The sequence below is a fragment of the Pristiophorus japonicus genome, chromosome 30, assembly GCF_044704955.1.
Source record: "Pristiophorus japonicus isolate sPriJap1 chromosome 30, sPriJap1.hap1, whole genome shotgun sequence".
NCBI classification, from domain to species: Eukaryota; Metazoa; Chordata; class Chondrichthyes; family Pristiophoridae; genus Pristiophorus; species Pristiophorus japonicus.
The window spans coordinates 9,577,037-9,592,163 of record NC_092006.1 but is presented as its reverse complement, the minus strand read 5'-3'; the positions used below and the strand labels follow the sequence as shown (position 1 = coordinate 9,592,163).

Below are 15,127 nucleotides of genomic sequence, written 5' to 3'. Positions count from 1 at the left end.
CAGCACTGCCCCTCCGACAGCGCAGTACGGCACTCCCTCAGCACTGCCCCTCTGACAGCGCAGTACGGCACTCCCTCAGCACTGCCCCTCCGACAGTGTGGCACTCCCTCAGCACTGCACTCGAGTCTGTGAAGTGGGGTTCGCACCCATGACCTTGCGACCCAGAGACGCGAGCGAGAGCGAGAGCTGAGCTGCGGCGGGCACTGGGCCCGAGTGGGACATACCGCGATCGGAGCCTGTAGCTTCAGGAGAGGCGCGGAGAAGGTTGTTTGGTGGGGGTGGGGAGCGAGGGGGGGTGGGGGAGGGAGAGTTTGGGAAAGAGGGTACCCAACCCTTCGCGATTGTCGGAATCTCTTGATGCGGGAGGGGAGCGAACACCGATCCATTTACCCGCGCCTCATTCTGTTCCGCAGCTAATCGGCACAGGTACACTGCTTCTCTGCATCATGGCTGTGGTAGACAGCCAGAACTACGGAGCCCCGAAGATCTTGCAACCCATCTTCATCGGCCTGTCGGTCGTCGGCATTGGGATGTCAATGGGCTCCAACTCCGGTTATGCCATCAACCCCGCCCGAGACTTTGGCCCCCGCCTGTTAACCCTGGCCGCTGGCTGGGGCACCGAAGTCTTCAGGTGAGTGTACACACCCTCCGGGGAAAGGCGTTTAAAGATGGCGGAGACAGAGAGAGACTTGGGCCTTCTACATCCTGAAAGGTACACGAGCAATGTCATGCAGCGATAGCGAGAGCAAATAGGGTGTTGGGTTGGGGCGTATCCATAGGACAATTGAGTATAAGATGAGGCGTACTGTTTCGTCCCTGTACAAGACCTTAGTCAGGCTGCACTTGGAATACGAAGAATATAAGAACATAAGAAATAGGAGCAGGAGTCGGCCATTCGGCCCATCGAGCCTGCTCCGCCATTTAATACGATCATGGCTGATCCGATCATGGACTCAGCTCCACTTCCCTGCCCTCTCCCCATAACCCTTCACTCCCTTATTGCTCAAAGATCTATCTGTCTCCACCTTAAATATATCCAACCTCCACAGCTCTCTGGGGCAGAGAATTCCACAGATTTACAACCCTCTGAGAGAAGAAATTTCTCCTCAACTCAATTTTAAATGGGCGACCCCATATTCTAAGATCGTGCCCCCTAGTTCTAGTCTCCCCCATCAGTGGAAACATCCTCTCTGCATCCACCTTGTCGAGCCCCCTCATAATCTTATACGTTTCGATAAGGTCACCTCTCATTCTTCTGAATTCCAATGAGTAGAGGCCCAACCTCCTCAACCTTTCCTCATAAGTCAACCCCCTCATCTCCGGAATCAACCGAGTGAACCTTCTCTGAACAGCCTCCAAAGCAAGTATATCCTTTCGTAAATATGGAAACCAAAACTGCACGCAGTACTCCAGGTGTGGCCTCACCAATACCCTGTATAACTGTAGCAAGACTTCCCTGCTTTTATACTCCATCCCCTTTGCAATAAAGGCCAAGATTCCATTGGCCTTCCTGATCACTTGCTGTACCTGCATACTATCCTTTTGTGTTTCATGTTTGTGTCCAGTTTTGGTCTCCTCACAGGGTGGGTGATATTGAGGCTCTGGACAGGGTGCAGGAGGGCCACGAGACTAATTCCAAGTCTAAAGCATCTTAGTAATCAAGATAGGCTCAAAGAGTTGGGACTCTATACCTTACAACTGTAGGGGCAGTACTGAGGGAGCGCCTCACTGTCGGAGGGGCAGTACTGAGGGAGCGCCGCACTGTCGGAGGGGCGATACTGAGGGAGTGCCGCACTGTCGGGGGGCAGTACTGAGGGAGCGCCGCACTGTCGGAGGGGCAGTACTGAGGGAGCGCCGCACTGTCGGAGGGGCGGTACTGAGGGAGCGGCGCACTGTCGGAGGGGCGGTGCTGAGGGAGCGGCGCACTGTCGGAGGGGCGGTGCTGAGGGAGCGGCGCACTGTCGGAGGGGCGGTACTGAGGGAGCGGCGCACTGTCGGAGGGGCGGTGCTGAGGGAGCGCCGCACTGTCGGAGGGGCGGTACTGAGGGAGCGGCGCACTGTCGGAGGGGCAGTACTGAGGGAGCGCCGCACTGTCGGAGGGGCGGTACTGAGGGAGCGCCGCACTGTCGGAGGGGCAGTGCTGAGGGAGCGCCGCACTGTCGGAGGGGCAGTACTGAGGGAGCGCCGCACTGTCGGAGGGGCGTTACTGAGGGAGCGCCGCACTGTCGGAGGGGCGGTACTGAGGGAGCGCCGCACTGTCGGAGGGGCAGTACTGAGGGAGCGCCGCACTGTCGGAGGATCTGTCATTTGGATGAGACATTAAACCGAGGCCCCGTCTGCCCTCTCGGGTGGATGTAAAAGATCCCGGGGCCACTATTGGAAGAAGAGCAGGGGGAGTTCTCCCCGGTGTCCTGGGGCCAATATTTATCCCTCAACCAACATCACTAAAACAGATGATCCGGGTCATTATCACATTGCTGTGTGTGGGAGCTTGCTGTGCGCAAATTGAGCTGCCGCGTTTCCCACAATACAACAGTGACCGCACTCCGAAAATCAGGGTCTTCATTGGCTGTGAAGCGCTTTGGGACCTGCGGCGGGCTGTGCAAGGCGCTATATGAAGGCAAGTCTTTGACCCTTGGCCAACGGACGAGGTGTGGTGGTTGGGGGAGGGTGAATGGACCGCGATGTGTCGGGTGACGGTTTCTGCCATTTTCTCTTTGCCCGCGGGCGCAGGGCCGGAGGAGGTTGGTGGTGGATCCCTATCGTGGCGCCCATGGTGGGCGCGGTGCTGGGCGCGTTCGTCTACGAGCTGCTGGTTGAGCTGCACCACAAGGCGGCCGAGTGCGACGCGGACGAGAAGGAGCTCAAGGAGCAGAAGCCGAAGAAGAAGGACAAGAGGCCCGCCGGGCGCAAGGAGGGCGAGGCGCGCACGCACGAGATGGCGGCTGGTGACGACCAGTACGCCTTGGCGATGTGAAGGAAACGCCGCCTCTCCCGCCCCCCCAGCTAGGGTCTGGGGCGCGCACCCTGACTTCCGCTCTTCGAGATTTGTATCAAATCCTTTTTCACCCGTGCAACGCGCAAACGAGCTGGGGGGCGGGGTTCCCCGCGCACGCAACTCCGCGTCGAAACCCGTTCCGGGTCGCTTAAGCCGGGCGCTCGACTCTCCTTCCGCCCCCCCCCCCCCCCCCCCCCTGTGACCTCGCCTCCCCCCGCCGCAACCCGTCCGCTGCTGGGGCCCTCATATTTACCGTGCGTTCCTCGCCGCTGGACTCCGACCGTTCCAACGCTCTCCCTGCCTTCCAAACGCGGCCAAATCCACTGCCCCGCCTCCCCGTGTCCGAACTCCCACCGAGTCCCGCTCACCCATCACCCCCTGTGCTCGCTGCCCCGTGTCCTAACTCGCACCGAGTCCCGCTCTCCCATCACCCCCTGTGCTCACTGCCCCGTGTCCTAACTCGCACCGAGTCCCGCTCACCCATCACCCCCTGTGCTCGCTGCCCCCGTGTCCTAACTCGCACCCAGTCCCGCTCACCCATCACCCCCTGTGCTCGCTGCCCCCGTGTCCTAACTCGCACCGAGTCCCGCTCACCCATCACCCCCTGTGCTCACTGCCCCCTTGTCCTAACTCGCACCGAGTCCCGCTCACCCATCACCCCCTGTGCTCGCTGCCCCCGTGTCCTAACTCGCACCGGGTCCCGCTCACCCATCACCCCCTGTGCTCGCTGCCCCCGTGTCCTAACTCGCACCGAGTCCCGCTCACCCATCACCCCCTGTGCTCGCTGCCCCCGTGTCCTAACTCGCACCGAGTCCAGCTCACCCATCACCCCCTGTGCTCGCTGCCCCGTGTCCTAACTCTCACCGAGTCCCGCTCACCCATCATCACCTGTGCTCGCTGCCCCGTGACCTAACTCGCACTGAGTCCCGCTCACCCATCACCCCCTGTGCTCGCTGCCCCCGTGTCCTAACTCGCACCGAGTCCCGCTCACCCATCACCCCCTGTGCTCGCTGCCCCCGTGTCCTAACTCGCACCGAGTCCCGCTCACCCATCACCCCCTGTGCTCGCTGCCCCCGTGTCCGAACTCGCACCGAGTCCCGCTCACCCATCACCCCCTGTGCTCGCTGCCCCGTGTCCTAACTCGCACCCAGTCCCGCTCACGCATCACCCCCTGTGCTCGCTGCCCCCGTGCCCTAACTCGCACCGAGTCCCGCTCACCCATCACCCCCTGTGCTCGCTGCCCCGTGTCCTAACTCGCACCGAGTCCCACTCACCCATCACCCCCTGTGCTCGCTGCCCCCGTGTCCTAACTCGCACCGAGTCCCACTCACCCATCACCCCCTGTGCTCGCTGACCGACATTGGCTTCCGGTTAAGCAATGCCTCAATTTCAAAATTCTCATCCTTGTGTTCAAATCCATCCCATCCCTCGCCCCCTCCCTATCTCCTCCAGCCCTACACCCCTCCCTATCTCCGTAACCTCCTCCAGCCTCTACACCCCTCCTATCTCTGTAACCTCCTCCAGCCATACACCCCTCCCTATCTCTGTAACCTCCTCCAGCCCTACACCCCTCCCTATCTCTGTAACCTACTCCAGCCCCTACACCCCTCCCTAGCTCTGTAATCTCCTCCAGCCCCTACACACCTCCCTAACTCTGTAACCTCCTCAAGCCCCTACACCTCTCCCTATCTCTGTAATCTCCTCCAGTCCCTACACCCCTCCCTATCTCTGTAATCTCCTCCAACCCCTCCACCCCTCCCTATCTCTGTAACCTCCTCCAGCCCCTACACTCCTCCCTGTCTCTGTAACCTCCTCCAGCCTCTACACCCGTCCCTATCTCTGTAACCTCCTCCAGCCCCTACACCCCTCCCTGTCTCTGTAACCTCCTCCAGTCCCTACACCCCTCCCTGTCTCTGTAACCTCCTCCAGCCCCTACACCTCCCTATCTCTGTAACCTCCTCCAGCCCCTACACCCCTCCCTATCTCTGTAACCTCCTCCAGCCCCTACACCCCTCCCTATCTCTGTAACCTCCTCCAGCCCCTACACCCCTCCCTATCGCTGTAATCTCCTCCTGCCCCTACACCTCTCCCTATCTCTGTAACCTCCTCCAGCCCCTACACCCCTCCCTATCGCTGTAATCTCCTCCTGCTCCTACACCCCTCCCTATCTCTGTAACCCCCTCCTGCCCCTACACCGCTCCCTATCTCTGTAACCTCCCCCAGCCCCTACACCCCTCCCTATCTCTGTAACCCCCCTCCAGCCCCTACACCTCTCCCGATCTCTGTAACCTCCTCCAGCCCCTACACCCCTCCCTATCTCTAACCTCCTCCAGCCCCAACACCCTTCCCTATCTTTGTAACCTCCTCCAGCTCCTAAACCCCTCCCTATCTCTGTAACCCCCTCCAGCCCCTACACTCCTCCCTAGCCCTGTAATCTCCTCCAGCCCCACATCCCCCCGAGATCTTTGCGCTCCTCTAATTCTGCCCTCCTGAGCATCCCTGATTATAATCACTCCACCATTGGTGGCCGTGCCTTCAGCTGCCTGGGCCCCAAGCTCTGGAACTCCCTCCCTGAACCTCTCCGCCTCTCTCTCCTCCTTTAAGACACTCCTGAAAACCGACCACTTTGGTCCAGCTTGTGGTCACCTATCCCGATATCTCTCTATGTGGCTCGGTGTCAATTTACACTTGTCTGAGTAGGCTTCTGCCTCTCCCTAACCCTTCTGCCAAAATGCATCACCTCACACTTCTCCATTAAACTCCATCTGCCACTTGCCTGCCCACCCTGCCAGCCTATCTATGTCCTGTTGCAGTCGATTGGTATCATCCTCACTGTTTGCCATACCTCCAAGTTTGGTATCAGCTTGGGACATGTTACTACATTAAGGGTGCCTTATAAATACAAGTTGTTGACATTTTATGCATCGCTGATGTAATCCTTTCCACTATTAAGATTAATTCTCCGCTCTCCCATCTTTTTTCTCATCCTATTTCCTCAGCATACCAGTGTCAGTCCTGGCTCAGGGGGCAGTCTCTCTGGCCTCTGAGTCAGAAGGTCATGGGGTCGAGTCTCACTCCAGAGACTCAAGCACAAAAATCCAGACTGACACTCCCAGTGCCAGTACTGAGGGAGCGCCGCACTGTCGGAGGAGCAGTACTGAGGGAGCACCGCACTGTCGGAGGGACAGTACTGAGGGAGCGCCGCACTGTCGGAGGGGCAGTACTGAGGGAGTGCTGCACTGTCGGAGGGGCAGTACTGAGGGAGCGCCGCACTGTCGGAGGGGCAGTACTGAGGGAGCGCTGCATTGTCGGAGGGGCGGTACTGAGGGAGTGCCGCACTGTCGGAGGGGCGGTACTGAGGGAGCGCCGCACTGTCGGAGGGGCAGTACTGAGGGAGCACCGCACTGTCGGAGGGGCGGTACTGAGGGAGCGCCACATTGTTGGAGGGGCGGTACTGAGGGAGTGCCGCACTGTCGAAGGTGCAGTACTGAGGGAGCGCCACATTGTTGGAGGGGCAGTACTGAGGGAGTGCCGCACTGTCGAAGGTGCAGTACTGAGGAAGTACCGCACTGTCGGAGGTGCCGTCTTTCGGATGAGACATTAAACCGAGGCCCCGTCTGCCCTCTCGGGTGGATGTAAAAGATCCCGGGGCCACTATTGGAAGAAGAGCAGGGGGAGTTCTCCCCGGTGTCCTGGGGCCAATATTTATCCCTCAACCAACATCACTAAAACAGATGATCCGGGTCATTATCACATCGCTGTGTGTGGGAGCTTGCTGTGCGCAAATTGGCTGCTGCGTTTCCCACAATACAACAGGGGCCACACTCCAAAAAAGTGTTTAATTGGCTGTGTCGCGCGTTGGGACATCCTGAGGTGGTGACAGGTGCTATAGAAATGCAAGCACTTTGCTTTCTTACCCAGACTGCAGAATGAGTAGCTGTTGCCCCCGGGCTGGGGAGTCTCGAACCAGGGGTCACACAGTCTCAGGATAAGGGGTCGGCCATTTAGGACTGAGATGAGGAGGAATTTCTTCACTCGGAGGGTGGTGAATCTTTGGGATTCTCTGCCCCAGAGGGCTGTGGAGGCTCAGTCGTTGAGTATATTCAAGGCTGAGATCGGTAGGTTTTTGGACTCTCGGGGAAATCCAGGGATCGGGCGGGAAAGTGGAGTTGAGGTCGAAGATCAGCCGTGATCTCATTGAATGGCGGAGCAGGCTCGAGGGGCCGAATGGCCGACTCCTGCTCCTGATTCTTTTATAGACCTCAGGTTTCCTACTTCAAAAGGTATATTTCGCAAAAAAAAAAACAACCTCACGATTTTTCTGTTTTTGAATCCTTTTTAAAGATAGTCTATTTGCACATGGAGTTTACTTAGGGTCATGCAGTTATTACAGCACAGAAGGAGGCCATTTGGCCTCTCGAGCCCATGCCGGCTCTCTGTCGAGCGATCGAGTCGGTCTTTCCCCGCTCTCTCCCCGTAGCCAAGTTTATTTCCCTCGAGTGCTGATCCAATTTCCTTTCGCAAACATTGATTGTCAACGCCTCCACCACCCTCGTCGACATCGAGTTCCAGGACATTCCCACTCGCTGCGTAAAACAAAGTTCTTCCGAACAAGCCCCTCTGTATCTCTTGCCCAAAACCATAAATCTGTGTCCCCTAGTCTTTGTACCATCAGCGAATAGAAACATAGAAAATAGGAGCAGGAGTAGGCCATTGGGCCCTTCGAGCCTGCACCACCATTCAATATGATCATGGCTGATCATGCAACTTCAGTACCCCACTCCTGCTTTCTCTCCATACCCCTTGATCCCTTTAGCCGTAAGGGCCGCATCTAACTCCCTTTTGAATATATCTAACGAACTGGCCTCAACAACTTTCTGTGGTAGAGAATTCCACAGGTTCACAATTCTCTGAGTGAAAAAGTTTCTCATCTCTGTCCCAAATGGCTTACCCCTTATCCTTAGACTGGTTCTGGATTTCCCCCAACATCGGGAACATTCTTCCTGCATCTAACCTGTCCAATCCCGTCAGAATTTTATATGTTTCTATGAGACCCCCTCTCATTCTTCTAAACTCCAGTGAATATAAGCCTAGTCGATCCAGTCTTTCTTCATATGTCAGTCCTGTCATACTGGGAATCAGTCTGGTGAACCTTCGCTGCACTCCCTCAATAGCAAGAACGTCCTTCCTCAGATTAGGAGACCAAAACTGGACACAATATTCAATGGGAACAACCTATTTCTGTCTACCTTATCCAAACCCGCCATAACCTTGCCATCATCAACATAGGCGGTCCCTCGTATCGAGGACGCCAAAAAGGGATGAGTTCACAGGTGTTTCAATGAAGGACCTAATATTCCGGATCCCGAACTACATCCTGAAGGGTGGAAGATGCCTGTGGGTGGATTTGTTTAACGTGGGGTGACCGTTGCACACCAGCCACCACACGGGCTTGACAGAGCGAGGTCTTGGTCCAGTGGCAAGGGTTAACCAGGACGACTGGAGACCAGCTCTGCTGCACGGACCTAGTGCGCACACATATCGCAGTGTGGGCTGGGCCCGTGCTGCCCCTGGGCCCTCGGCCCTCCTGGGCCCCGAACTCTCGCCTCTCCTGGGCCTCGAACTCTCGCCTCTCCTGGGCCCCGATCACGTCCCTCTACAGTCTCTCGCCGCTCCTTCGCCCCGACCTCGCCGCTCCTGCTGTACCTGCCCACGCTCCAATCAGCCGTCGCCCTCCTGCAGCAGCACGCGCTGCTCCCTGCAGTGGTATACCCCACTCGCACGCTGCTCCCTCCAATGGCCCAGGCCTGCTTAATCTTGTATTTCTCTATCAAACCTCCCTTCAACCTCTTTTGCTCTGAGGAGAACCACCCCAGCTTCTCCAACCTCCCAAGATCTCCGGGATGAACTTGGGATAGAGAGGGGTTGGGAAGTGAGATTGCGGGGGGGGGCAACCTGGAACAGATTGATGTATATCAACACCTCCCTGACGAGATGTCAGGTCAATCCCACCTTTCCTGGATGTTGCTGGTCCTGTGATAGAAATTTACAGCGCAGAAGGAGGCCATTCGGGCCCATCGTGTCCACGCCGGCCGACAAAGAGCCACACGGCCCTCGGTCAGCAGCCCTGAAGGTTACATATAAACCCACGAACAATGACGGAAAGGCAAAGAGCACCCAGCCCAACCTGTCCGCCCCACACAACTGCGACACTCCTTATACTGAAACATTCTACACTCCACCCCAACCGGAGCCATGGGATCTCCTGGGAGAGGCAAAAACCCGATAAAAACCCAGGCCAATTTAGGGAGAAAAAAATCTGGGAAAATTCCTCTCCGACCCATCCAGGCGATCGACACTAGTCCAGGAGATCACCCTGGCCGTATTCGATTCCCTGCAGTACTTACCATTATATCTGCTCCGTCCAACAAAAAGCCATCCAGTCTAATCCCAATAACTGGAATGTATTTGCTTTGTGGGTTCATTGCTTATGAATTCATAGCCACACATTGCTATTAAGAACTAGTTGGTTTATTAGCAAAAGCTTTAACAATCACACGACACATTACCAGTTCATCCACCAGGCTCACAACCACCTGCCCCATCGTGGATCCCCCGAACCCAACTGGCTAGGGTTTTATTGAGTCTTGTGAACATCACGTGACTGGCTAAGCCACTCCCAACTCAACAGCTCTACAACTATTTTGATGAAACAATAAGCAAGTGCCCCCTTGACTAAAGGGGCACTAAAAGCGACAAATTAAACAAACTTTTAACAGTAAATGGATCAAATTAGAGTTTGGTTGCCGGAGGTGATGATGCACCCCAGTCCCTCCGGCGCCCACCTCTCGCGGAAGGCCGCGAGCGTACCGGTGGACACCGCGTGCTCCATCTCCAGGGACACCCTGGCTCGGATGTAACCGCGGAAGAGAGGCCGGCAGTCGGGCTGAACGACCCCCTCGACCGCCCGCTGCCTGGACCGGCTGATGGCACCCTTGGCCAGGCCCAGGAGCAGGCCCCACGAGGAGGCCCTCGGACCTGCCCGCTCCCCTCCGCACAGGGTGCCCAAAGATCAGGAGTGTGGGACTGAAGTGCAGCCAGAATTTGAGGAGCAGCCCCTTCAGATATTGGAAGAGGGGCTGCAACCTCACACACTGAACATACATGTGGAACACGGACTCCTCCAGACCGCAGAAATTACAGGCGTCCACAGCTCGACAAAGCTGTCAGCATACTCACTAGCTGCACACATTACAATAATAGTAGGTTTTCTGCTGGCTGATAGTCCTGCGGAGAGCGTTCTATGCAGGTGGCCCAGATGCCTCGATTTTTGTGCTTGTATAATATGTACTCTGTATAATTAATTTTTCTGCTTTCAGTTGGCATTGTGTATTGAACTTAACAATAAATATTATGGGCAATATTTAATGGAAAATTTGTCTGTTGGTTAAGCAACGCCTCGATTTCAAAATTCTCGTCCTTATTTTCGAACCACTCCAAGGCCCTCGCCCCCTCCCTATCTCCTCCCTACCCCCCAAGATCTCTGCACTCCCCGAATTCTGCCCTCTTGAGCATCCCCCGATTTCCATCGCTCCGCCATCGGTGGCTGTGCCTTCAGCTGCCTGGGGCCCCAAGCTCTGGAACTCCCTCCCTAAACCTCTCCGCCTCTCTCTCCGTTTAAGACGCTCCCTAAAACCGACCTCTTTGACCCAGCTTTTGGTCACCTGCCCCTAATATCTCCTTGTGCGGCTCGGGGTCAAATTGTTTTGTCTGAAACACTCCTGTGAAGCGCCTTGGGATGTTTTACTATGTTAAAGGCGCTATATAAATGCAGATTGTTATTGCGACGATTAGAGAGGAGTGTGGTGGGGGTCTGGGGTGGAACTCGCTGCCTGAAAGGGTGGTAGAGGCAGAAACCCTCACCACATTTAAACAGTACCTGGATGGGCACTTGAAGTGCAGGGCTACAAACCAAGAGTTGGAAAGAACATATGAACATAAGAAATAGGAGCAGGAGTCGGCCATTCGGCCCCTCGAGCCTGCTCCGCCATTTAATACGATCGTGGCTGATCCGATCATGGACTCAGCTCCACTTCCCCACCCGCTCCCCATAACCCTTCACTCCCTTATCGCTCAAAAATCTGTCCATCTCCGCCTTAAATATATTCAATGTCCCGGCCTCCACAGCTCTCTGGGGCAGAGAATTCCACAGATTTACAACCCTCTGAGAAGAAATTCCTCCTCATCTCCGTTTTAAATGGGCGGCCCCTTATTCTGAGACTATGTGCCCCCTAGTTCTAGTCTCCTCCACGAGGGGAAACATCCTCTCTGCATCTACCCTGTCCAGCCCCCTCAGAATCTTACACGTTTCAGTAAAATCACCTCTCATTCTTCTAAACTTCAATGAGTACAGGCCCAACCTGCTCAATCTTTCCTCACAAGACAAAACCCCTTCATCTCCGGAATCAACCGAGTGAACCTTCTCTGAACTGCCTCCAATGGGATTCGGCTGGGTGGCTCTTTGTCGACCGGCGCAGACGCGATGGGCTGAAATGGCCTCCTTCCTGCCCGTAACTTTCTATGATTCTGCGAGAGCGAGAGGCATGTAGTGGTTATGTGACTGGACCAGTATTCCCGGAGAACGAGCGTTCAAAATCCATCACGGCCATCTGAGAATTTTAACTCCGTTACAGAAATGATCTGCAAATAGAGATACTGATCTCGGTAAAAGCGACCATTAAGCTGTCGGATTGTCGTACAATCCTAACTGGGTCACTCAATACCCTTTTAGGGAAGGAAATCTGCTGTCCTAACCCGGTCTGGGCCAATATGTGACTCCAGTCCCAAATGAAACGTGGTGATCTTATTGAAATACTCTGCGGTGGGAAATTTGGTCGTGCCTCTGTTGTTGCGGTAAGCCGAGCGGGGCGGTAAATTTTGCGCCGGGAAATGGTTTGTTCCTCCGGCCGTAAAATTCACCAGCTCGGCCCTGAGAGTAGGGAGGGGCGCTTAGGGCGGAAGTTCCACACCTCAGGGCGCTAGGCCCAGCCGAGCAACTGGAAAACCACAGCTAAACAGCCGGCCGAGGAGAGGCCGCTCTGGGAGCAAAAAAAAAACTGGAAAAAACCCACCAGAAACATTCCCGAGGTCGACATTCCGTCGCGGACTGCGACCGCGACAGGTCTCACCGACAGCTTTCCCAGGCGTTACCACTAGGGGCCACTGCGGAGCGAACGAGAAACAGATTTCGAACCGGTGTCGCCACCAGGGGGCGTTGTGCACCATCTCGCCTCCTGCCAGGCGGCAATGCTCCGCGCCCCCCCCACCTCCCCATCCCCGCGCAAAACCGGCACCAAATGTCCCGGTGGGGTGCTGGAACGCTGGACGCCCGCGCCCGGAAATGCTCCCTGGCCGCCATTACCGCCCCTCCGGGACACAAACAGATCCGGCAATGCACCGAATATCGAGCCCATAGCATTCTGAGGGGGCTGGACAGGGCGGATGCAGAGACAATGTTTCCCCTCGTGGTGGAATTTAGAAATAAGCTACAGCCGTCGCTCAGTGGGTAGCACTCTATCTCTCTCGCCTCTGAGTCAGAAGGACATGGGTTCGAATCTCACTCCAGAGACTTGAGCACATAATCCCAGGCCAACACTCCCAGTGCCAGTACTGAGGGAGCGCCGCACTGTCGGAGGGGCGGAGCTGAGGGAGCGCCGCACTGTCGGAGGGGCGGTGCTGAGGGAGCGCCGCATTGTCGGAGGGGCGGTGCTGAGGGAGCGTCGCTGTCGGAGGGGCGGTACTGAGGGAGCGCCGCACTGTCGGAGGGGCGGTGCTGAGGGAGCGCCGCATTGTCGGAGGGGCGGTGCTGAGGGAGCGCCGCACTGTCGGAGGGGCGGTGCTGAGGGAGCGCCGCACTGTCGGAGGGGCAGTACTGAGGGAGTGCCGCACTGTCGGGGGGCGGTACTGAGGGAGCGCCGCATTGTCGGAGGGGCGGTGCTGAGGGAGCGCCGCACTGTCGGAGGGGCAGTACTGAGGGAGCGCCGCACTGTCGGAGGGGCGGTACGGAGGGAGCGCCGCACTGTCGGAGGGGCGGTGCTGAGGGAGCGTCGCACTGTCGGAGGGGCGGTGCTGAGGGAGCGTCGCACTGTCGGAGGGGCGGTACTGAGGGAGCGCCGCATTGTCGGAGGGGCGGTGCTGAGGGAGCGTCGCTGTCGGAGGGGCGGTACTGAGGGAGCGCCGCACTGTCGGAGGGGCGGTGCTGAGGGAGCGCCGCATTGTCGGAGGGGCGGTGCTGAGGGAGCGCCGCACTGTCGGAGGGGCAGTACTGAGGGAGCGCCGCACTGTCGGAGGGGCGGTACGGAGGGAGCGCCGCACTGTCGGAGGGGCAGTACTGAGGGAGCGCTGCACTTGTCGGAGGGGCAGTACTGAGGGAGCGCCGCACTGACGGAGGGGCAGTACTGAGGGAGTGCCGCACTGACGGAGGGGCAGTACTGAGGGAGTGCCGCACTGTCAGAGGGGCAGTACTGAGGGAGCGCCGCACTGACGGAGGGGCAGTACTGAGGGAGTGCCGCACTGTCAGAGGGGCAGTACTGAGGGAGCGCCGCACTGACGGAGGGGCAGTACTGAGGGAGTGCCGCACTGTCAGAGGGGCAGTACTGAGGGAGCGCCGCACTGACGGAGGGGCAGTACTGAGGGAGCGCCGCACTGACGGAGGGGCAGTACTGAGGGAGTGCTGCACTGTCGGAGGGGCAGTACTGAGGGAGCGCCGCACTGACGGAGGGCAGTACTGAGGGAGCGCTGCACTGACGGAGGGGCAGTACTGAGGGAGCGCCGCACTGTCGGAGGGGCAGTGCTGAGGGAGCGCCGCACTGTCGGAGGGGTGGTACTGAGGGAGCGCTGCACTGTCGGAGGGGTGGTACTGAGGGAGCGCTGCACTGTAGGAGGGGCAGTACTGAGGGAGTGCCGCGATGTCGGAGGGGCAGTGCTGAGGGAGCGCCGCACTGTCGGAGGGGTGGTACTGAGGGAGCGCTGCACTGTCGGAGGGGTGGTACTGAGGGAGCGCTGCACTGTAGGAGGGGCAGTACTGAGGGAGTGCCGCGATGTCGGAGGGGCAGTGGTGAGGGAGCGCCGCACTGTCGGAGGGGCAGTACTGAGGGAGCGCTGCCTGAAAGGGCGGTGGGAGCAGATTCAATCATGACTTTCAAACGGGGGAATTGGGTAAATACTGGAAGGGGGGGAAATGTGCCGGGCTGTGGGGAAAGAGCAGGGGGGGAGTGGGACTGATTGGATCGCTCTGTCACAGAGCCGGCACAGCACGGGCTCCATGGGCCCACTGGGATCCTCCTGTGCTGTATCGCTCTGTCGGCTGTATCAGAGGATGGTTAAAGAGTTGACCTTTGACCCTGGCTGCACTTTGCCGCCCTTGTCCATTGGCTGCCTCGGTGTCGATCATCGGAAGGCACTCGGTGACTTGGTCACGCCCCCCCCCCCCCCACGATACCCGTCGGGGCGGAGAACTCCAAAGGTCAGCGTCGACGCCAAAGGGTTCAAGGGTCACCTTTTTTTTTTATTGCCATCGAAACCCTGCCAGGAGAGAGTTGACAGTTAACTGCTTCATAGCACACGGGATTCCGAACCCTCGTTCGAAAAAAGACAAAAGGGACCCGCGACATTCCACGGGTTCCGCCGTGGAATGCGCCAAGCCGAGGCGGCCAATCAGCGGGGAGCGGGCGGGCCTCCCCCACGGGACCGAGGGTTCCCATTGGCCGGGAGGTGGCTGAGGGTCAGGCCAATCGCGTGTCAAAATAAACCTCTCTCTTTGTCTCCCTCCCTCCCTCCTCGCCTCTCGGCCGTTTGTTCCCCTTCCACGCCGGCTTCTTCCCACCGCCCCCCCCCCCCAGCCTCCGGCCATTTCCAAAGTCCTCCTCGCTCGAAGCACGTGGCCGTCGGGAGAGGGAAAGAGGGAAATCGAACGCCCCGCGCGCGCACCTCCGTCACCCCGCGGGGAAGCACAGGGGGAAGAAAGAGAGTGAAGAGTTAAAGATCGGCAAGAGGCGGGAACTTGGCCCCGAGTCAAATCAGTTTAAGGGTCAAGGGTCGCACGAGGGTGATAAATCGACACGCTTGACG

General features: G+C 57.8%; 1 protein-coding gene across 1 annotated transcript in view; it reads left to right on the top strand.

Moving 5' to 3' along the window:
* The window catches only part of LOC139240112 (aquaporin-3-like), a 45,102-nt gene extending 42,125 nt beyond the window's left edge, over positions 1–2,977 (top strand). Inside the window, exons 7-8 of the mRNA XM_070868488.1 lie at positions 414–631; positions 2,734–2,977. Of these exons, the coding sequence (XP_070724589.1) occupies positions 414–631; positions 2,734–2,977 (462 nt within the window). The remainder of the gene's footprint in view (positions 1–413; positions 632–2,733) is intronic.
* Positions 2,978–15,127: the final 12,150 nt, after the last annotated feature.